This window comes from Phodopus roborovskii, unplaced genomic scaffold, assembly GCF_943737965.1.
Source record: "Phodopus roborovskii unplaced genomic scaffold, PHOROB, whole genome shotgun sequence".
Lineage (NCBI taxonomy): Eukaryota > Metazoa > Chordata > Mammalia > Rodentia > Cricetidae > Phodopus > Phodopus roborovskii.
In genome coordinates this window covers 14,091,249-14,114,120 of record NW_026126540.1, presented here as the reverse complement: position 1 = coordinate 14,114,120, position 22,872 = coordinate 14,091,249, and the positions used below count along the sequence as shown (strand labels likewise).

General features: G+C 38.3%; 1 protein-coding gene across 1 annotated transcript in view; it reads right to left on the bottom strand.

Annotated features, from left to right (window-relative positions):
- Positions 1–22,872, bottom strand: part of Gask1b (golgi associated kinase 1B) — a 42,638-nt gene that overhangs the window by 10,346 nt on the left and 9,420 nt on the right. Inside the window, exon 3 of the mRNA XM_051199476.1 lies at positions 16,742–16,956. Coding sequence (XP_051055433.1) covers positions 16,742–16,956 — 215 coding nt within the window. The remainder of the gene's footprint in view (positions 1–16,741; positions 16,957–22,872) is intronic.

The following is a 22,872-nucleotide window of genomic DNA, read 5'->3' as shown; positions in this document are numbered from 1 at the left end:
GTCAAAGTTCAAGCTAAAGATGAATCAGGAATCTAGTTTAGATGCAGACAGTTTTCAGATAGGTCAGTTCTTCAGGCCCAGGGACATTCTCCAGATAAGGGCAGGTAGAGGCAGGAAGTTCGGCTGTAGGGAGGGAGTCCCATATTGTCTAGCTACTGAGATAAGATGCCAGACCATGGAGAAGCTGCAACCTCTAATCAGCTAGCAATGTCTTCCAATAAATTCACTTACTAGAGTGAACAATAACACATTAAAAATAGCAAAGTGAGAAAAAAAACAAGTCTTGGTACTATGAAAATACTTTTGATCTCATGGTTCCTTGAAAAGCCTACAAAATCCATTGCCCCAGACAAAATCCCATTGCTCTGATCCCATCACTGTAATTTATTTTGAAGATCCATCTATCTTTTAGTGAATGATGTCTATAAACAATAACATTAACATGGCTAGGGAGTGCATGAGACTAACAGAAATTTTATCTCACTTTCATAATGGATCAACTAGCTCCTAGTTAACCCCTAAGCCTGTGTCTGAGTCTACATCCTCAGTAGACAATAATAAACCATAAACATTTTAAATAATTATACAGGTATACAGGTAAATATATGTATAACACTATATGCATTATAGTGGTTCCACAGGAATATCTGGGAGAATGGGCATATACATATCCATCAGTTTTAATGAGAGTGCAGAGTTTTTAATTTGCTTCAGCTGATTCATGCAGAAGTCTGACTCACAAACTCCAGTTTCCCTGAATTCATGTTAGTTAAGTAAGTGGGTTTCACAAAGGAGCAATGGTATTAGGAAAAAAGGCAAAAGTTAGCACATAGAATGTGTTAAAGAGCCTTTGAATCTCAAATGGTCATGTACAGAATAGCAGGCATTCTCAAACTCATCAACTTTCCATTATCCCCCTGCATAACTCCACAAGACTGAAACATTCTAACTGTGTATTATTGATTTCATCACTGTCTGGAAAGTTCATAGCAACTGTGAAAATAAATTTTTTAAAATGGCACATAACTAATCAATATGTTCCTCACTTCTGGCTAACAAGAAAATTAGAATTGACCAAGAAATATTTAGTTGGTTATCACAAAGAAATATGGGATTGGTTTTGGCCTGACAGTTCTCTCTTTTACTCAAATACAAAAACAAACACCTGGGTCAACCAGAAACTCCTGTCTTAGAGTTCTCTAAACAAGGTGGTTTAGAAGAAAAACAAATTAACATTCTTCAATATTTCATATTGGGAACAGACAACTTGGTAATCTGTGTGCTCAACAAGGAGCAAAAAATATTCTTAGAAGAAGTGAACTAAAGCAGACATGGTAGCAGATATGTAATCCCAGCATACAGGAGAACAGTCAAGGAGAGAAATCATGTGTTTGGGACCAGATTGTGAGACTCTATCTAAAAACTTAAAATAGTAGGTGGGGGAGACTGGCTCCATAGTAGTAGATATTGACTGCAGAAGCCAGCTGTTGGCTCATAAGCCATGTATGAGTCCATGTAGTTAATGACCCCTCCTTTTCTTCTCCCCATCTCTCATTTCCAGAACAAAACAATTAGATAATTTACATTTTGTGAAGTGAGAAAATGTGGTTTCTAAACCTCAGGTTTCTAGCAGAAGATGAGGTCAAAACCCAGATAAGAAGATCATCAAAGCTCAGTGTACACATATTTGCCTTCCCCTTTTGCTATATTCTTGAAGAGAACTTTAGCACCAGAAGTATGCTCCATGTAAAATCCCTAAAAGTAAAGAGCATTTGTTTCTGTAATTCCACAGTTTCCTTCCTGCCATCCTGATGTCTTGAACAAACTTAATTCTCAGAGGAAAGCATGTCAATCTTTGCCAAGAAGATTCTGTAGACCTTCTGATGAGTAGATCTTCCAATGGGATGCAGTGTGATGCCATGGAATCTAAAGGAGCTGTCCTGTTGAGTGGTCCAAGAGGAAGAAGATGTGAGGATCGTCCCAAAGACACGTGGGGTGGAGCCCCACTGAAAAACAGGCCACAGAAATGATGTTTTGTCAATGTCCAGAGGCCACTGTCAAAATGATAACTGAGGCCAAAAGGAAATTATAAAAATCCTTCAATAGAAAAGCATTGACTTTCATCAAAAACCCTTCAATGGTTCTCTAAATGTCTATAATTCCCAATTTTGTTTACAAAGTAAAATAAGAACTAACAGGAATGGAATAGATGGTTTTTTAAAAGTATTTAAATCAAACACCTATAAACAAAGCAAAGATTTCATATGTTGTTTAAGTGGTCCCATGCAGTGAGTGCATGCTCTTAGCACCTGTCATATCAGGATCTGACTCTAGGGCTGCAGAGATGGCCCAGTGGTTAAGAACAACAGCTATTCTTGCAGAAAAGCAATATTCTAGGATTCTATTCAGAGCCCCCACATAGTGACTCATCACTATTTGAAACTCCAGTTCTGGGGAGACATGGTGCCCTTTTCTGGCCTCCATGGGCTACGTGTAGTATACTACATGCAAACAAACACCCATACACATAAAAGATTAGAAGAAAAAAGAATCGGGTTCCAATCTAGAGAGTATTTCCTGGCCAAAGCCTTTTTCTTTTTTATTTGTTTGTTTTGTTTGGAGTTTTTTGTTTGTTTGTTTGATTGATTGATATTATGTACTTGTTTATTTGAGACAATGTTGCTCTGTGTAGTCCTGGTTGTCCTGGGACTTGCTCTGTAGACCAGGCTAACCTTGATCTCAGAGATCTGCCTGCCTCTGCCTCCCAAGTGCTAGGATTAAAGGTGTGCACCATCCCCACCCACGTAATGCCTTGTTCTTGCTCTATCCTCAGAAACACATCTCCCTAACTTCCATCACACCCTCTGTCACTCCTTAATTGTTAAAGGTACAAAAGTAGGAAGGTACAGAAACCTGAATTTGCAGTAGGCCAAATTTAAAAGATGCACAAATATCCACTTACTACATATGAACTCTTGAATATACACATGTAGAGGGATTTCCAGTTAGAAAGACAGGTGTTGGTTTCATGAGGGGATGGTCACATCTGGAAGACGTTGCAAGAGTGGAGCATGAGTCAAGTCTCCAAAGAGAAGAATGAAAGCAAATTTGCAAAATAATTGACAATGTCATTCTGAGACAGAGAATTCTGTGTCCTGTTTTTGGTAGTCCCTGTGCTTTTGGATTGATAACAAACAGGAACCCCAATGAAGAGAATCCAAGAATGAAATATTGACTTGTTTTAGATTCTGTAAATTGAGGTAAATTACCAAATCCATCCATAAATGTTCCCTGCAGTCTTCCTATCCGATTAATAGTCCATCCTCTGGGACTCACATTGCAGGCTCAAGGAAACTGGCTTTATGTGATCTTGTAAATGGAAAGATAAAATGAAAATCAATCAGTCAATCAATAAATAAAGCCAGGCATTGATTGCACATGCCTTTAAGCCTAGCAATTGGGAGCACGGGGGGCAGAGGTAAGTGGATCTCTGTGAATTCAAGGCCAGCCTGATCTACAGAGGAAGTTCCAAAACAGGCTACAAATCAATACAGAGAAACCCTGTCACAAAAAAACAAACAAACAAATAAATAAATAAATAAGAAGACGCAGGCTTGGAGTCTTGGAGTTTACATATTTAAAGATTCTAACTGATCACATGGCCAGGCTTTACTGAAATTCAATTTGTTCTCAAACAAATTGAAGTACATACATATACCATTAAAAAACCTTTGGTATATAACATAAACTATTAATAATTTGAGGTATGCTAACATGCTCATGTTTTATTTTCTAGTTATGCATGCTGAAGTACTTACAAATGATATAGTACAATGCCCATGACTTCTTTCAAATTAATGTAGGCACAGGAAATGAGTAGAGTTAAAGAGGGAACAAGAATGTTGTGAACTTGGAATTGTGAAGAGAAACACAGTGGTTTATTATAATGCTTTACCTACTTTTGCATACTTTTGATGTCTTTTTTAATTTAATCAGTTTGTTTATGTGTTTATTTATTTTGGTCCTGTGGACAGGGCCTCACATATATATGCTAAGCACGTTCTCCATCACTCAGTTATAACCCTGGCTTCTGTAATAATTTTGAAAGTACTAAGGCATTTAAATTTAATTATCCCATCAAATAGAAATCCTTACAGATATATTTTAGTTTTCTGAAAGGTAAATTCAATAATAATTTGCACAGTAAATGGCATCTGAGAAAGACCACCAAAGAGATAAGTTGGGAGCCCTGGATGATATATGACTCATAAAGGAGAGAGTCTGTTTAAGGTGATATGGACAGGAAAACGGGGACTGGCTTTGGGAGTCATTTTGAGGAAAAGTCAAAATGTGCTGGTGCTTAACTGTGAGACACTAGGCAGAGGAAGACTCAGAATGCCCAAACCTGGCAGATTTAAGTCAGTTGTGTAATGAGATAAAACAGGTAGGTCAAGAGAGGAAGTCATTAGGGAGGAGTTGATAAAAATACCCTCAGACAGTCTGAGAGCCTGAGGAACCAACTGCTGCTGAACACAAATTCTTTAGCTAGGCATGCATAAAAATAATAACTAGTCAAATGTATGATTTACTTATAAATAAACGGCCATGAATTAAACTTGCTGTAATGAGATGATTAAGTAAAATTAGTTAGCTGGGTGTAATGAAACAGACCTGTATCCCCACACTCAGGAGGCTGAGGCAGATGAACTGAAGGTTTAAGGCCAGTGTAGGTAATGGCAAGAACCTGTCTCAAACAGGAAAATAATAAAACCAACCCTTCTTAGAACCAATGTAAAATAGCTTCAAACCTTCCTTAACAGCAATAATTTCACATGGTTTATCCATTTCATCTATTGCCAAAAACCTATTTCTTGTCTTTTAATTTCCTGAGAAATCCTTCTCCTACATCACTTTCAATGTCTCTAGTCCATTAAATAGTAGAAAGTAAGAAACCTTGTGGGTGCCCAACAAACACCAAGGTTTCTGGGATGTCCACAGTTATTATAAACAATACTGGATATTTTAATGAAATTGCAGTGTCATGAGATAATATTAAAAAGAAGGGAAACCATCTTGGGAAGTCTTTTTAAATAAGATAATGTCATTATCATCCTAAGAACAGCCACTAAGTGTATTGAGAAACATCATCAATGCTCAAATAATGTCTCTTGAATTTCACTGATGAAATGAGACAGTTTTATAAAACTAAAATTCTATAATAACCAAAGTACATGCCAGTGTTTAGCACATACATCCCTATGAAGTTTAATCTTGATCAGTTTTTTAAATAGTTTCTTTTCTCTAGAGAATTTTATACATAAATATAATAAATCAAGATCATATCCACCCACATTCCCCCATTCTCATTCCCCCATATGCCTCCCAACATGTCCTCCTTACTACTTCACATCTTCTCATTTGTTTGTTTGCTTGTTGATAACCCATTAAGTCCAATGGGTGGTGCTAATATGAATGTTTGACCATCCCCTGGAGCATAGGAGACCTACCAGTTGCCACACTCTCAAAAAATGATGATTCTTCTTTACAAAAGACCCATTGCCTGCTAATAGCTCCTCAGTAAAGCATGGGATCCTGAAAAACATCACACATCCATGAACCTTGGTCATTTTTAATGTTTAGAAAAGCATAGTTCCTACATTCCTTACCTAAGCAAGTGACCTATAGCCAAGAAAATTACTCAGATTATCTCATACTCCCCATAAGAATTGGATGCTAACTGAACAAACAATAAGAAGCAGAAATGTATACTTCTGTAGCCCCTTTGTTCCTTTCTGTCTTTACTCACTAGGTCCAGGCCAACTCATCATGCTAATTAACCACTATCACTAAAGCTAATCCCAGACTTTCCAAGCTACTTGGTCCCAAGACATTATTAGAGGCCATCTTCCCTCACTATTTACTATCAAGTTTTGAGAAACTGCACCATTTGTTCAAAATTCCAATAAATACATGGGCAGAGGTCATTTAAATTGGTAATGCTCCAATTCTGAAAAACAATAAGGCAGAGCCAAACTGAAATCTCAGTGTCTGGAACACTGAACTACTCTATCTCCTGCCATGGGTTTTCTCACCTGTGACAGTTCTTCCTCACAGGTTACTGAGAGCTGCCAGAGAGAGCCTTGGCCTCTGAGAAAGAGGGAGAGGAAGGGATGTTTGTTATCGTCTATAAAGGGGCCATAAACAGAATCTTTCTTTGCCTAGCAGAGAATGCTCAGAATGAATAAAACATAGTTTTGTGAAAGATATTTTCTCCTTTACATGGAAGATGATTGGGGTGGGGACTGGAAAGAAGGATCACTGGGCAACGTGCTTGTCCATACATGAGTACCTGACTTCAGCTCCCAGTGCCCACGTGAAAAGCCAGGAGGCATACTTGTAATCACCGTGCTGCCAGGCAGAGACAGGAAAATCCCAGTGGCTCACTGGCCAGCCAGTGAGCATCTGGTGTCCACATACAAGGGCACACACCCACACACAGATGTGCACACACATACACTAGATGGTTGGCATTTTTACTTTTTTCACAGCACTAAGTGGGAAAATAAACAACCCACAAAGATCAAAGCAAAGGGAATGCTATGGAATTCAACCTAGAGCAAATTCCTTAGGCAGTAGATGAGAAGGGGGTAAAAGGTAACTGGAGGAGACAGCTGTCAGGACAAGGCAAACTGTGGCTAATTGTTGAATTTATGACCATAGGTTCATTACTCACAGCCATTTAAGAGAAAACTTCATTTGGAAAACAAGAAGTGCTTCAGGCATCATTTCCCCACTGGAGGAACTTTTTCACACTTTGAGCTCATTGCTAAGATTCTTCTCCATTAAAATTTCTTACTACAGAGTCTTGCTTTTCTGGATCAAATGTCAAACTCTGTAACTTCATTCTTGAGTCAATCATTTGAGAATAATCCATAGCTTCCTGCTTCTTTCCATAAGACTTATTATGGTGCCTGATATATTCTACTTTTATTATCTTTCTCTCATATTATATTGTGTAATCCTTGAAGCAGGAGATGGTTTCTTTCAACTTTTTGATGTACAACATTAAACCTTCTCTATGTCTAGGAAAAACAAGAGCTGGAGAAAGTCTATTACAGTACAAAGGAATATGTTATAACTTTTTAGTGATGGTGGAAGCAAATATCTCTGAACACACAACTGTTGCTCCTTTAAGGAAAATGTCAATTAATTTGTCATCCAACTGTTTTAGAAAATGTAGGCCCATCAAATAATAAAAAAATGCTAAGCATTTTCTATTCATTCAATTTTTCCATTTAAAAATTTTCCCTAATTCCCTTACTTTAACAGCATTAGTTACTTCCTGTGTTACAAGCAATTTTTCTTTCACTTATAAAAAAATTCCAATTTGACATTTTGAATTTAATATTTTAATATAACTAGATAGTTTTCCTTGACCAAAAACAGTACCCCAGGTACTGTGGCATTTCCAAACATTTGGCTGCTAACAAAACGGTTACAAGTCCATTAAGACAGGAACTTGCCCTTGAGAAAATCAGAGTTTATAAGAAAAGACAGAGTTGTCAAAAAGAATTAAACCTTAATAACAGAAGACCTAGAAGAGAAATATAGCAACCCATACTCATTCAAAGAAATTAAATCATTTGGTAAATTACTTTCAATTTAATGAATAAAATGATGAGGAGACTGGTTTATTTAACTCTTATTTACATCTATGAATCTCTGGGTGTTTAATTTGCATAATTAATGACTAGTATTTACTGACTACATATTAGGTATCATTCTAAGTACACAAAAGTATACATAAAATAATTTGTTCTTTCATTAGCCTTATGAACAGTGTCCTATTTTACAGATGGAGAAACCAAAGAGTGGGAAACAAGTAATTTCTTAAGGATAAGAAATGACTAGCAGCATGGTTGACAGTCATATTCTGCAAACCAATCCATTCTTAATTTCTAACCATTATAGTAAAGTCTCCTAAGTCAGGAAACAGTATTTCTACACTCCTGTTATTTTTATCTAATCTTTTGAGAGAAATTGGACCAAACTTTAGAAACACAAAATGTTCTGTAGAGTACTTTGTTTTGCCATCCCTGTGGTGATAAATCTTGGTGTGTGCAGTTCATACCCCCACACTTACAAGAAGAAAAGACTGCTTGTGGCTCTTTTGCACTTTACAGAGTCACTAATATGGCCCAGTCCTTCCAAATGTAGATTTGTTAATTGGGTGAAACAAATGGACACTGTATGCAGAGAATAACAACTGTTCTGTGTTCCCTGGCCCTTGCTCTGGCATCACAGAGCAAGTGACTGCAATTTGCTCCAGGCATAACAAATCTAAAATCGTTCACAAAATCCACTCATTACAATTCCAAACATAGCTTTGACAAGGCATATTTCCGATTAAAAACCAACCTCCATGTTACTGAATAGAAAAAATTATACAAAAGTATTAACTACTATGGCACTCATGAAAGTGACCAGTTTATAGAGACTGTTTCATAAACTCATTTAATTTTTAATAACAATTTATGACAGTAAATAGGAGAAGTAAAAGAATCAATTATATGTGATCTTACATAAAATGTAAAACTACACCTCTGGTAACAGAAGAAACAAAAGGAAAATGTTACAGTAGTTTGGATCCAAAATGTCTCATAAAGGCTCATTCATAGAAGGATTGGTCCCAGGACTGCGATTTGGAGGTAATGAAACTTTATGCACATCAAGTCTAAGGGCAAGTCTTCAGTGCACTGGAGATGGTATAGCATAGATTTTCCTTCCAGGCAAAACATGAACATCTGATAATCATTGTAGAGCTGAAATAACCTTGGCCCCTTAGTCATAATAATATAGTAAACAAAACAGCACAATGATAGCTCAATCTCTGGTGATAGCAATGGATCTATTTATACTCCTTAGTAGAAGAGAGAATCTTGACCTGGGGTTCCAGTCTTTTGTGAAACCATTTCCTTCTCCTTGAAATATTCCCTCCTGGAGGGAAGGCAATGGCTTCTAAGACTTAGGAAGCTAATGAGACCTATTGGACAGAGGAAGTTCATGAAAATTACAGTTCCTACAAGGCACCCACTCAAGGTCAAGGCTGTAATCATGGTTGGGGAATGAGAACACTCTGGTGGAACTGCCTGGAGTTGACATTGAGTTCCAAAGATGCTGCTTTCTCAAGCTCATCACCTATTTGGGTGTGGATTTTTTAGTGATGCACCTGCCTTTGGATTGGCCATGTTCCTGTAAGCAACTCCAATAAATTAATTGATTTAGCAAACTAGACTTGAAATCATTTCTTTAGTCTGTCACCAATGCCCTTCCTGTGATAAACAGACACTTATTTTCAGCTTTCCAGTTAAAGTCACACAACACAACTGGCGCCCAAACGAAGATCCACACAACCAAAGAAAAGTTGGAATAAGCATTTGTATATCAATTACAATGGGTAATAGACATGTAATTGAGGCTCATCCATCTGTAGGTAAAGCATTCACAAGCATAATCTAATGAGCTACATTTTTCCCATGGGGATATTTTACCACCTCTCTACAATGGCAAGTGCATGAACCCTGCTGTGGGATAAGACATGTATGCAACTGATGCAGGACGGTTAGGACAATGAAATCTTTCATATCCCAGTTGTGCATAATCCAGGGACCTAAGGTGTTAGACATTCCGCAACAGTGCTTGAAGTCTATTTTCTCACATTACTGAAGCCTAAAAATAAGAACTCTCATGGGAACATACAAAGCAGAATCAAGCTTTATTCAGAAGCATTACAGAAAATGAGAAATTGAGAAAAATTCAGAGAAACTCTTAAGAGTGGGAGGGGTTTCCATGAGAAGAAAAATATGCCAAATTTCCTTGTCTAGGGTTTTTATAGGAAAACTGGACAAATGATGAGGTAATTGCTATGAGACTGATTAGCTCTCTGTGCTATATTGGGCCAACTCAATAGAATGCCCACACACTCTGCAAGTTTTCCTGCCAAGCGGGGAAGTGATCATGAGCCTAAACATGATCTCACCATGCACTAAACACTCTGCTAGCTGTGATTAAAGTCACTCTCTGCCATCTCTGACTTGTGCTAACAGATACTAATTTTGACTATCTGCGAACTATTAACTGGCTGTTGTTGCTACTTCTGACACTGCAATGACTCAAATGCTATAAATGTATTAAGCTCTCCTTGTTCTCACATTTACCTGATCGACTTGTAGCTTTAGCATGGCAGAGTTAACTCTAGCACAGCTTTATATGTAACACCTTGTCTATGGAGTCAGCTAGAGTGGTCACTACACTGGAAAGTTATTATTAGAAGCCAGACTCACTCCCAATTTAGACTAAATGCATTTCAAAGCAAGACTACATAGAAGGGCAATAGTGTTTTCCATCTGGTCCTCAAAAACCTCAGGGAGAGACACCAGCCTGCTGTCCCTGGCTAGAGCCTCATTCTTCCTCTTATCTAGTCTACTTGCATCTCATATCCCACAGCAAGTTTCTGTTTATTAACCCTAATGTTCCTGGAACCCAGTTTTAACTCTACAGTCAATTCTTACTGTTAAATGTGCTATCCACTTGCAACTTTCACCATGGGTCCTTTTCATTTACCACATACTGGGAGCTAGCTCCTGACTCACACCAAAGATAGAGCCATAAGAGGGCAGATCATCCTTGGAGGAGACTCAAGGTGACCCTCTTTCTCTGTGTGGTACAGAACTATATGCCTCCATGAGTAAGATGTACATATTATGTGAGTACAAGCACAAACCCAAATTGAGACTAGAGAATTTATCATTTAGGATCATAAGTTACTGTGGTGTCAGTTGCATGGTATTGGAAAGGGCAATAAAACATGTAACTGAGGCTTAGCAATCTTCCAAGACAAAAGAAGGCTTATAAGAAAGGAATTGTTTATGTTATCCTTTATATTAGCCTTTGATTTGGAAAAAAATATGAAAAAGAGAAGGATGAGAAAGAAGTGTTGGCTTGCTATTTCTTACAGACACAAAAAGAAAGAGAATTTAAAAAAAAATTGGAATTTGTTAAACATCCATTCCTGAGATAAAAAACATGAAACTTCTGAGCAGAATCAGTCAGTGTGGAGGGAGAAAGTGAGAAAATGATATATGATATCCCTCAGTATTAGTGAAATCCTTAATATAAAGGAAGAGAAAATCCATGACTCAGCAGCATGCACACAGGACCTTTAGTGAAAGATTATAGAAGAAACCATAATTATGAGAAAACTCCATATCTGAAGTGCTTGGATTGTGAAAAGAAAAATTTAAACAAGAAATAAAAGAAGCTCCCATAACCTGGCTTATGAGGCAGTGTGACATGGAATATGAGAGTGAGTGGGATCAGTCTGGGTACCAAAGATGTGGACACACTGGGTAACTGCTCACACACCCTTGATACAATACAATGGAAATCTGTCCCCAGTGAACTGGCTCAAGTAGTCCATTAGAGACATGTGTTTATAGCTGTCTGGGGTACCCATGAATATCAGGGACTAGAAGACAAAAGGAATAACATTACTAAGTAAACAGCGAGTGAGGGAGATGACATTCTGTGCCTGCTCACCAACCTAGTGGGGTGGATTTGCTGAAGAACTAAGAAAGAAATACATCCCCAAAAGGTAGGGCATGATCTTGATGACATAGAAGATGTTATGGTAGATCTGAATGACTTAAATGTTTAAACTGGGAATTACACAAAGGGGTGTATCCAGAACACCCAATATCCAATGTGACAAGATATGTGTAAAGACAGATTTCTTAGTGTAAACCTGAACACTGAATGCTGTGTAGTGAACCCCAAGCAGGCTCTGATGACTAAGCACCAGCTCACCAAAGACATGGAAGAAAGGATGGAAGACAGAGTGGTACAGCTAAAAAGGATTGCTTGTCCTAGAAGTAGGCAATTATTCTGTGTACGTCTCTCCCCTACAAGAAAATTATACTGGGGGTATTGATTGTATGCCTAGCCCAGGATTACTTCATGGAGCCATATAAGACTGAAAGAGTGATAACAGCCTCAGCATTGGACCTGAGTCTGTGCTTGAACAGCTGATGAGAGTGCAGCCATAACCCACATTTAGCCAAGCAGTGTAAGGCAGCCCAGTGGAAACCATCTAGGGTAGAGAGATGCATAGAGGTCACACAACAGTGCTCAGGGATGAGGAAGCAAGGACAGCTAATGGAGAACAAGTAGATTGAAGAAGGCTAAATATGGTCATGCTTTCCATCCATTCCACTCTATTCAACAAGGCTCTTTTTATAAAACAATTGATACAGATGGTAAGATTCTTTAATGCTCTTTTCAAGGTCCACCCTACACTTTGAAAAGTCTAACTCTAGCTTCTAAATCCAAAAACCAATTGGCACTTTCTTAAAGTGGGTAATGGTAAGCCTTAAGGCATCCTGCCATCTATAAAAAGGTTTCATTACATAATGCCTTTGAATGTCTTGGGTATGCTACAAATTTGGAAACACATCTAAAGGAACAGTGAAAACAGATGCTAAAGATGCTGAGTGAGGGCACTCTGTTTGAGTGGGGGGGAAGGCACTCGAAGAATCCATGTTATTAAATAAAAACCTTGGTGCCAGGAATAGGTTACCCCCTGTTCTAATTACATCTCTGTTGCTATGATAAAACACTCTGGCAAAAAGCAACTTAGAAGAGGAAATGGTATGTTTCATCTTACCTTTCCAGGTCACAATCCATCACCTGGAAAAGTCAAGGCAAGAACTCAACACAGGAACTATGGGGGAATGCTGCTTGCCAGCTTACTCTATGGTTCACTCTCAGGCTCAGACTTAGCTAGCTTTCTTAAACCATAACCACCTTACCTCCATTAACAATCAAGACCAATCCCTCATAGACAAGCCTACAGACCTCCTGATAAAGAAAATTGCTCAATTGAAACTCTTTGCAAGTGATCTTAAGCCAGGTGAAATCCAAAGTCACATCTAAGTATGACACGGAGGCCCCCGAATTCTCACAAACCACCAAGTCTGCAATTCCTGCTATTGGTTGATGCCAGACATAAAGAATAAGTCCCTGTTGCCAAAAACATTGCACATTTGGTTTTAGAATATTGAAAATTGAAGCTGAAACTAAGATAGAAGCTCCTTTCATATTCCATGGCTTTTACACTACTGAAAAGTCCTATACCTATACTAGTTGTCTTGCCTGTCAAATTGGCTTCTAAATATTTTTCTTTACAAAACTTCTTTTTGTTGTTATAAGTGCTCGATACTATGACTCATACTTGGTCAAATTACTGAGAATATGTGACTCTATGTATAATGAGACTTAATGTGTAGTTATAATTGGAAGAAAATTTCAAGGCACTTATATTATCCCCATCAAAGTTCAAGGAATATCATAAAAGGGTGGCAGAAAGTGTGTCAAAGCTGAAGGAAGGGCACATTACTAGGCATATATCTCCTATTGTAACATTCATTTCTATAGGGAGCATCACAAGGCCTCTCCGTGAGGTCATGTGAATAGTACTAGAGAAATAAAAGAGAATCTTCTGTGTGTGTGTGGAACTAACTACATGCCACCTATATGACACACAGGGAGCTCCAGGGATGCAGCTCTCATAAGTCCTAGCATCCTGGACTGGGCTTTTCAGTGATACAGCTGCCTTTGCTGTTCCTTTAATGTTCCGTCCATGCATCTGTAAGTAACCTCAATAAATCATGGGTTTGTAAAGTCAGACTTGGGTAGAACTGTTTCTGTAGTCTGTCATTGATACCCTAGATGAGGTGAAGAGAATTTGTTCATGTCTCCCCAGGAAAAGTCAAACAATTCTGTCATTAGCTGCTTATGTGCCCAAACCTACTTGTGTATCAAAGCTGCATATGATCTTGAGAGGTACCAGAATATATAAGAAGTCTGAACTTTACAATTCAGCTGCCATGAGGTTCTACCCATGAAGAATATGCCACTTTTTGGTGATGTAGCAATATTTGTCACCATTGAAAGTAACCACCTCCTCCCCATTTGCCTATAAAGTCACTAAGCACATTGGCTCACCAAGCTGGATTGGATGGATCATTTCTTTGATATATCACAGGTGACAAATGTTTGTTTATCTGTCCTGAGGAAACATAAACAGGAAGTTGTAGGGGGCTGGCCCCTCTGTTCTCTGTCATTTGTTTACTGTCTGTGACATAAACAGGTTTTCTCCACCACACTCTATCACCCAAAGTAATCGGGTCAACCAACAACAACCTGAAATGTTAAAAACTGTGAACCTTCATGTCTTTTCTCTTCATAAGTTGATTGTCTCAGTTCTTTGTTCATGTTACAGAAAGCTGTAGACATTAATAAGGGCTCCTTTTCACAATATGCAAAGTTTAGTCAACAAGGAAAGTTCTAAGATGGCAATGATTTGAAGAAGAGATTTACTAAAACCAAACTAAATACCTGAATTATATAATATTCTCAATCTCATACATGATGTAAAACTGAAAAATTCAAATAAGAGCTCATCACCCTGGTTGACAGAAACATCATAGTACCTTCTACTTCCCACAGTAGAGAAGAAGACCTGACACATAAAATGATAAAATAATACATTATCTAAAGAAAATTAGCCTCTTGCCTTTTCATAGAAATAATGAAAAATAAAAAATAAGCCCTCCTAACAGATGCTACTTACATATCTATGTATATATGTGTGTATATATGTATATTTGCAAATACTAGTTAAATTGACAATTAATAAATGCAACTTCTGAGTTTTAAACTTGAAACTGAGTTTTAGACTTAAAAACCAGAGTAAGGAGCTCCCACTTGATATATTGGTTTGATCAAGTTCTGGAAAAGCCTTGCCTAAACTTCTTCCTCATGATCTCAAGGAGGAAAACCTTCCTACCACAGGTAAAGGGAGCAACAGCATAGACTACAGAAGCAGGTAGAGCCATGCCCTGCAGACCCACAACCTTTGTCATAAGTGATCTTGGCTCATACAGTTTGAAGGGATTAGAGGGAATCATCTAAGTAAGAAAGGCCAGAGAATTGAGCTGAGACGGGGCCAATTAATGATTCCTTCAAGAAAGCAATTCAAGAGACATCAAGACTTTGGTCACTATGGATGTGGCCCTCATAGAAGCACACAGCTGACTTCTCAAGTTTTCGCTTGGAACAGTGGCTGAAGATGGTACTATTTCCTGTACAAGGGACAAAGTTAGCAGTTGTTGGAGGCTTGATTCTTAATGCAGAACTCTCAGTCTGACTCTGGGGACTAGTGAATGTTACCCATGTGGCCCTGGCAAGATTAGAGGTAGACATATGCTTGCCTCAGATTCCTCATCTCTAAACTAGGAATAACAATTGTACTTAGTTCCTAACTTACTATCTTAGTGTTTAGAACCAGAGTGCCTAGAACCATGCTGGCACAATTTAAACATTCCATGAGTGGTAAGTTTATTATATTATTATTTCAAGGTATATAGAATATGTGTGCATGTTTAAAATTCACAGTGATGATTTCATATGTTCACATTCATACTCAAGATAGCCAACAATGTCGCTATAGGGGTCAAGACTGCCAGTACTCTCAGAAGGACTTTGTTCTGGCTAGTTAGGGTAATGAACAATAGGGTGACACAATCCACACATACTTGTGAAAAGGAGTCATTCCCTTGTGTTACTTCCTATGTCCACAGGCAGGAAGCCCCAGCACTTGCTTGGACAAAGGCTATGTTTTAAATGGCATATTTAAGATGATTAATTACTATGAAGCATTGTCATATACATGTTCCTCTCATGCTTTTCTACAGTTTTCTAATTTTACTTCTACTCAAATAATTTCTCTTCATTATTTTGTGGCACATGTTCTCCCTCTTTTGACTTCAGAACAATCAGAACTAATTTCAGCCAGAAATTCTGATATGGAACTGGCTTTCATTTCATATATTATGGTTTCCTAACTATTCTACTTCCAAAGAAAGCAAACACCAAAAAATTTGGAGTGTGGTAGTAAAGATAATGATCATGGTATATGTGTATGTGTATTCTCAGTAATTGTTAGAACTTGAATGAGATACCCATCCTCATCAAACTTTAGCTGGCCACAGAATATGGTGAAACATAACCCCATAGCACAATACATTGTAGCTATACAGGATGGATGAGTGGGTAAATTGCAGGCTAGCCAGTAGATTATTTCTTTAGAAAGTAATTTTTAAAAGAATATCCACAATCATCTGATATGGGATAATCCTCTTGCTCACTGTAAAGATTTGTCACTTGTATTGGTTTAATAAAATGCTGATTGGCCATTATCCAGGCAGGAAGTATAGGAGAATTCTGGAAATTTTAGATTCAGTTGCCAGTCAGACACAAATGAAGCAAGATGAGAATCCCACACTGAATAAAGGTACCAGGCCACATGGCTAAGCATAGATAAGAATTACGGGTTAATTTAAGTTGTGAGAGCTTGTTAGTAATAAGACTGAACAATAGGGACACTTTATAATCAATATAAGCCTCTGTGTGTTTATTTAGGACTGAATGGCTGAAGGACAGGGCAGGACAGAAACTTCTAGAAGAATATAAAATTTTATAATATGTATGTTGTACTTGGCCAAATGCAGCACAGTAGAACTTAAACTGCAAATTCATAGAAACTCCAGGTACTGAAGATTCCTTTGAGACCTGAAAACACTGTCAGTCTTAGACAACCACTTAGGGAACCAGATAGACTTACCTGTAACAAAAAATCAAAGAGAGCCATCTTGGACCATTCATGGTGATGGATTTCAGTGCAGCCCCACTCAGGTCTGGGAACCCGGCCATTCAGCCAGCATTTCTGTTTTAGTGACTGCTGATATGTTCCCCACGTGATCTTAACAGAAGAATGACTATCATTGCTTGCAGATGCTAGAGATGAGTCCCAGAGAACGATAGGACGAGGGCGGCCATCTACAGAATCAGAAAAGCAAACAGTGAACTCAGCATGCTGCTCTATTGAGTAGACAAGTGCCCTTGGGAAGTTCATCCACTCTTCCACACCCTCACTCTCACCCATTCAATGTGGGACATTGATTAAACAAATTCCATGATCCCTGTGTATTCACAAGTTTTGATATTTTAATAACAATGATATTCCTGGTCAGTTATAAGTCTTATAAAGTGGAAAGTTATTACAGACAATGAGGAGAAAATTTAACAAAATGTGCGTATGTGGCAGGAGCAGGCTACTAATCACCGCTCAAGCCTCCTCTGGTTGGTTAGTCTGTTTTGATTCCACATCTAAAAGCAACCACCACAAGAAAGGAAAGAATCCAGACATTTATAATTGTCTATTCAGGGTCTGAGCAGAGCAGCCTCTGTTTGTAATAACAGCTGTCTGATTTTTGGAGGCTACACCAGGATGCCAGGGATGGGGAGAAGTTTTAGAATTCACAAATTTCAAAGAGAAATTGTATGCTTCATATCAATTACCGGAGTCTCCAAAGAAGGAAAGCAGGAGAAAGAACTGTTTTTGTTTCTGTTTTCCTTTTCTGATAGGAAGCGTGCAAGCACAGCAGTGTTCTTGGAAAAGGATTACATATTCATACATAACCTCATAAGGTATCTTTAAGCAAATGTCATTTCTTCAACTGTGTGCTCATAGTTGATATTTATTAAAATGCCACTCAAGTTGTTTGGATCTCAGTCACTGCATAGAAATGCAATGTCTATCATTGCTAAACCAAATAAAGCATGCTAAGTTCCCAGTGGTGTCATCATCAACAGGAAAGATCACGATGGAGTCTACTGAACAACATTTCAGGCTTACAAGCAGAAATGTCATGGCAAGCATGCATTTTAACCAAAAAAAAAAAAAAAGTCACAGAGATGGTGATGAGCAGGATTGCTTATAACTCAAAAGTCAGTGCAGTGCTCTTGAAGGAAACAACTCAATTACAAACATCTAAAAAGTCCCCTTAACTCTAAGCAAGCCTGAACAATAGAGCAGTAAGGAATTCTGACCAGAATGTCCAGGCATGCCCCGGGAATTTCTGAAAGCCCTTTGAAACAGCCTTGAAAGTTTGGAATCTACAACTTTCTTCGCCCAGCTACCAACTCAACTCTTGCTTGCATCTCACAGTGTTCTTATCTGCAGGAAACAGCCAGCTGCTTGACCCATTCTGAAGCTGGTGGCACCAACCGTGTTAAATGCACTCAATCATTCTAAATTGCCCTGATCCCAGCCTGTTACAAGGAAAACTCACTCTCCATTTCGCCAACAATGTAGATCAGAGCATGAGGAAGGTCTTTGGCTTATACAGAATATGGCACAGTCACTGCCACTCAGTTAAGATTAGAAAAGAACCTCAAGCTAACCCAAAGGAACATTATTTTTAGCATTACATTCCTCCTTTCTATATCCTTTTCCTAAGCAACTGGGACTCCTGAGACCTAATTACATTCTACGATAGAAGACAAAGACAATTGTGTATACTCTAAATACTGTGCTGATGTGTGTGTGTGTGTGTGTGTGTGTGTGTGTGTGTGTGTGTGTGTGAAAGAGACAGACAGAGAGAGAGAGAGAGAGAGAGAGAGAATAAAATACATATCTTGTGGGGAACACAAATAGAGCCTATATCACCAAATATGAATAGACAATATCACACAGCTTTCAGAGACAAAAACGCAGGATACGGGGCTGCAAGAGGCTGTGAGCCAATGTCCTTGAAACCGTGACTCACAAATAGCACTTTTCATCTCAGAGTGAGGAAGTGTTCAAAGGTGACTAAAGCCTAACTGAATGTCACAGCACAGTCACAACAAGGGACAGGCAGGCAGCTATTTCCTGTACAACCCAATAGGAGCAAGAAGTGGTCTATAGAAGTCAGAGAAACCTTCTAGGCTATCTCCTAATCTTCAAGAATGTCCATGCCTTACTATAAAACTGAATAAAAATAAATCTCTCAATGTACACAATGAAAAAAAATTCTACGTGAGCATGTATAGCTTGTTACCACAAACCACCATGTTTTGTTTTATACTTTTCCTGCCCCTTTCACTCTCCCCTGAATAAAAACATAGTTTTAGAAATTTAGGAAGAGAATATGGTTAACTCATGGCTGAAGCATAGACCATGGAACCCAATAGACTTTTGCTGTCTGGTCTATGACCTCCTTGCTTTGAGACATTACACAGAAAACAAGGCCTTCCCAAGCCTGTCTCCTCCTTTATAACATAGGAGCCATCACGATTCTTTGTGAGCTGACTTTGCTATTATTAAATAAGAATATGTATTAAAGAGAAATATGTTTAATCAAACTTTTTTCACGTCTTCCAGGTGTAAACATTGAAAAATCCCTTCCTCAAGATTTTTGGAAATATTAAGGGTATGATTATTGTGTATAGCCACACACTGTGTAAGATCAGCATGACGGATCAAATCAGTTTGGCCTGATTTGAACATTATAATTCACTAACAGGTATCATTTTTATGTTGACATATATAAATTAAATGAAAAAATAAGGCAAATAAATAAAATCATCATCCTAGTGCTTAACATAAATACATAAAAAAGAAGTGTTTATATCAGCTTTCCTATGTGTGCACCTCCTACAACCTCACAGCACATCAGCCTTCGGCCAATCTTGTTATTTTCTGAGCAACTACTATATGTCACACAGTGTTTAGAGACTAGAACTAAATTATGAACACACAGGTGTCAACTTTTGTTTTTGCTCTCATGAAGCTTACTTTGTTCCCAGGACAAAGAAGCAAAAACTACACAAAGGAAAAAATAGGACCATTTCATATATACAACTCTTCATAATTGTTTTGCTAACTGTTATAGCATAACTGTTTATCTTACAGTTAAGTATTTAAGTAGCACAGCTATAACTTGTTGCAGGAGTGTAGCCCAGCGGTCTGCATACTGTGCAAAGAACAGTGAGTAAATTCTTGGAGTATTGTTAATAACGTGGTCTCTATCACAGTCATTCAGTTATATGTTAGCTCAGTGTCAACACAGCACAAAAGAGTGACAGTCAGTAAAGTAACAACTGGTTGCAACAGCTAATACAGTTTTATTGTAAAGTGTGAGTTCGATATGATTTTCAAGTGTTGTAGTAATAGTATTAATCTTTTTACCATTTTTTCAGGCTTATGAAATGCACACATCACAGTGTAGAATTTCAAAAAACTAGTTCATGAAATCAAAATAGACAGTGGGCCATCTTTGGCCACAAACTGTAATCCTTACTAGTCCATGGGTTTATCATTCCTCTCCTGTAGATCAACAAATTCTTTGACGATTTTTGATGTTTTTGTGATTGTTTGTTCATTTGTTTGTTGGAAACATGATCACTCTGTGTAGCCCTGGCTAGCCTAGAACCTACAATGTAGACCAGGCTGGCCTCAGACCTACAGAGATCATCCGGCTCTATTTCCCAAGTGCTGAGTTTACAAGTGTACATCACCACAACTCATGGCTTCTTCCCATCAACCAGCTGCAGGTTTCTAGCCATAGCCATAGCTGGATATAGACCTTCCTTTCATCTCTTAAGTGCTGAGATTATGGGCACACACCATACCTGGTTATTTGATATACTTTCCATTCTGATAATTAAGTAGTCATTCTCTAACTGCCAAAGGTAGTTCAACAGAAAAGCACAAGTGGTTTCCCTCCACAGCCATGCGTGTTTCCTCAGGAAAACACAAAGACGTTCTCCCCTGCCAGTCAGGGAAAGGGATTTCCAGAGAGCAAAGATAGCTATTGATCTGAGGCTCCCTGGTTGGTGACTGAAGCACAAGGCCTCTTTTCCATCCTTGCAGTTTCATCTTCCCACTGCACCTGAGTTTGTGACCCAGGCAGGTAAGAATATCTGTCAATGTAGCAGTAGATCCCAGAGCAGGGAGAGCCATTGAGGAGAGAATTACACTTTATATAAAATATAGCTTTTAAGGGGAGTAAAGGAACATTGATAGATCTGAAGTGATGATGGAAAAATGGTCTCTGAAAACAGGAGCCTGGTTAAAGGCATTCGCCCTGATGTGTTTTCGAGATGAGCAGTGTTCATCTCCTCCCGTTCAGATTTGTCAAAATGATGCAGCACTGTGCTCTCTGGAGAAATCTTAATGGTGAAGAGATAAAATTCTAGCCGTCAGAGTGTTGGGAAAGCAGTCTTTGACAGATGTGTTGATGTCCGTGTGAATTAAAGGTTACACAGCTGTCTTAAAAATGAGACTCGCCACTAAAACTCCTTTCTTTCAACATATGAATATCTCCTCAGAATTTATTTTGATGTTCTCTTAAGTCATTTCTTTGGTTTTGGGTTTTTTTTTTTTTTTTTTTTTTTTTTTGTAGCCAACAGCACAAAGAGCACATTCTTTGAAAAAGATGTACATGAAAATTTACCAAGAATGTGTGCTTTGCACAATCTCCTTTGTCTACATGTATGAAATTCCCTTCACTTTAAACATCGTCTGACTGGTTTTGCTACACTACAGGGCAGGCCAAGCACACTGCTGGAGTGTGAATGTCTGCCTGCATTTATCACCAGACAAAGAAAAGAAAAAGTCTTCTGAGTTGTGAATCAAAAGCCTTTTCTGTCACATGGGACAAGTTCCAAAACTCCTTGTGAATGAATCTAAAAGGAAGTAACAGTCCAGCTCGGAGCCTTTCTCTAAACACAACTCTACAGATCTGTGAAAGAAAACATGGGCTAGTAGTCAAATCCAGTGGAGATCTTCACTGTAGGAAACATTCCATGGGCTCCAACAAAAGCATCAGCAAGTCACCAACAGAAAGCTTGATGCTATAGATTGCCCATTGCATAAAAGCAGTTCATGAGTGGCTGCTCCAATGGTCATGTCGAAAATGTCTAAATATGATAATTCATGAAGTATATCAACTCCATTCTTCTCCAGTGCCTGGAAAAGCAGGATTTAGTGCTGGAAAGATGACTCGGTTGTTTAGTCCTTGCTGCTCTTTTAGAGGACTGGAACCCAGTTTCCATCACCTACATTTGGCAGCTCATAAACTCTTACAACTCCAGCTTTCAAGGATCTTATCTCTCTGCACTCCAAGGGCACCGGCACACATGTGTTGCACATACATATGGTGCACATAAATAAAAATTTTAAAAATTAATCTTTTCAAAAGGAATAGACTGGCACTGGCTGTGTTGGTGCTTGCTCACCTTATTCCAACATACAGAAATTGAGGCTCAGGCATTTTGAGTTCATGACAGCCTGGTTTCCATTACTGTTCTAAAGACTGAGCTACATGAAAGAGACATGACCTCAAAACACCAAGGAATGGGGCTTGAGCTCACTGGGAGATCTTTCACCTACCATGCCCAAGAGTATTACAAACAATCTTCCTCCTCCCCCGTATCAGGTTATATACATACTTACATACATACATACATATATACATACATACAGGCATATTTTGTTTTTGAGATTATAAAATATTAGATTTATCCCTTCCCTTTCTTCCCTCCAAACCCTCCCATATAACCCTTCTCACGCTCCTTAAAATTTATAGACTCTTATTTTTCATTGCTATTCCACAAATTTATGTATATATGTATACACATATATTACTAAATACAATCTCCTCAATTTGTATGTTATTTGTGTGTACACAGTTTCCCTGAAGTGCACAGGCAGATAAAATCTGGCATGACAAGCTAACCGTATAAGGGAGACCCAAATAGGAATATAGGGTTTGTGATAGCCTTGAGAGAGGAGTGAGTTGGAAGAATTAGAGGGAATTTTACATGTAAGGGGACAGTTAAGAACTAAAGACTGAGCTAAGACATGTGGTTGGAAGTCACTGGTCTCTAGGAGAAGAAACTGCTAAGAAGCAACTGAGGCTTGCTATG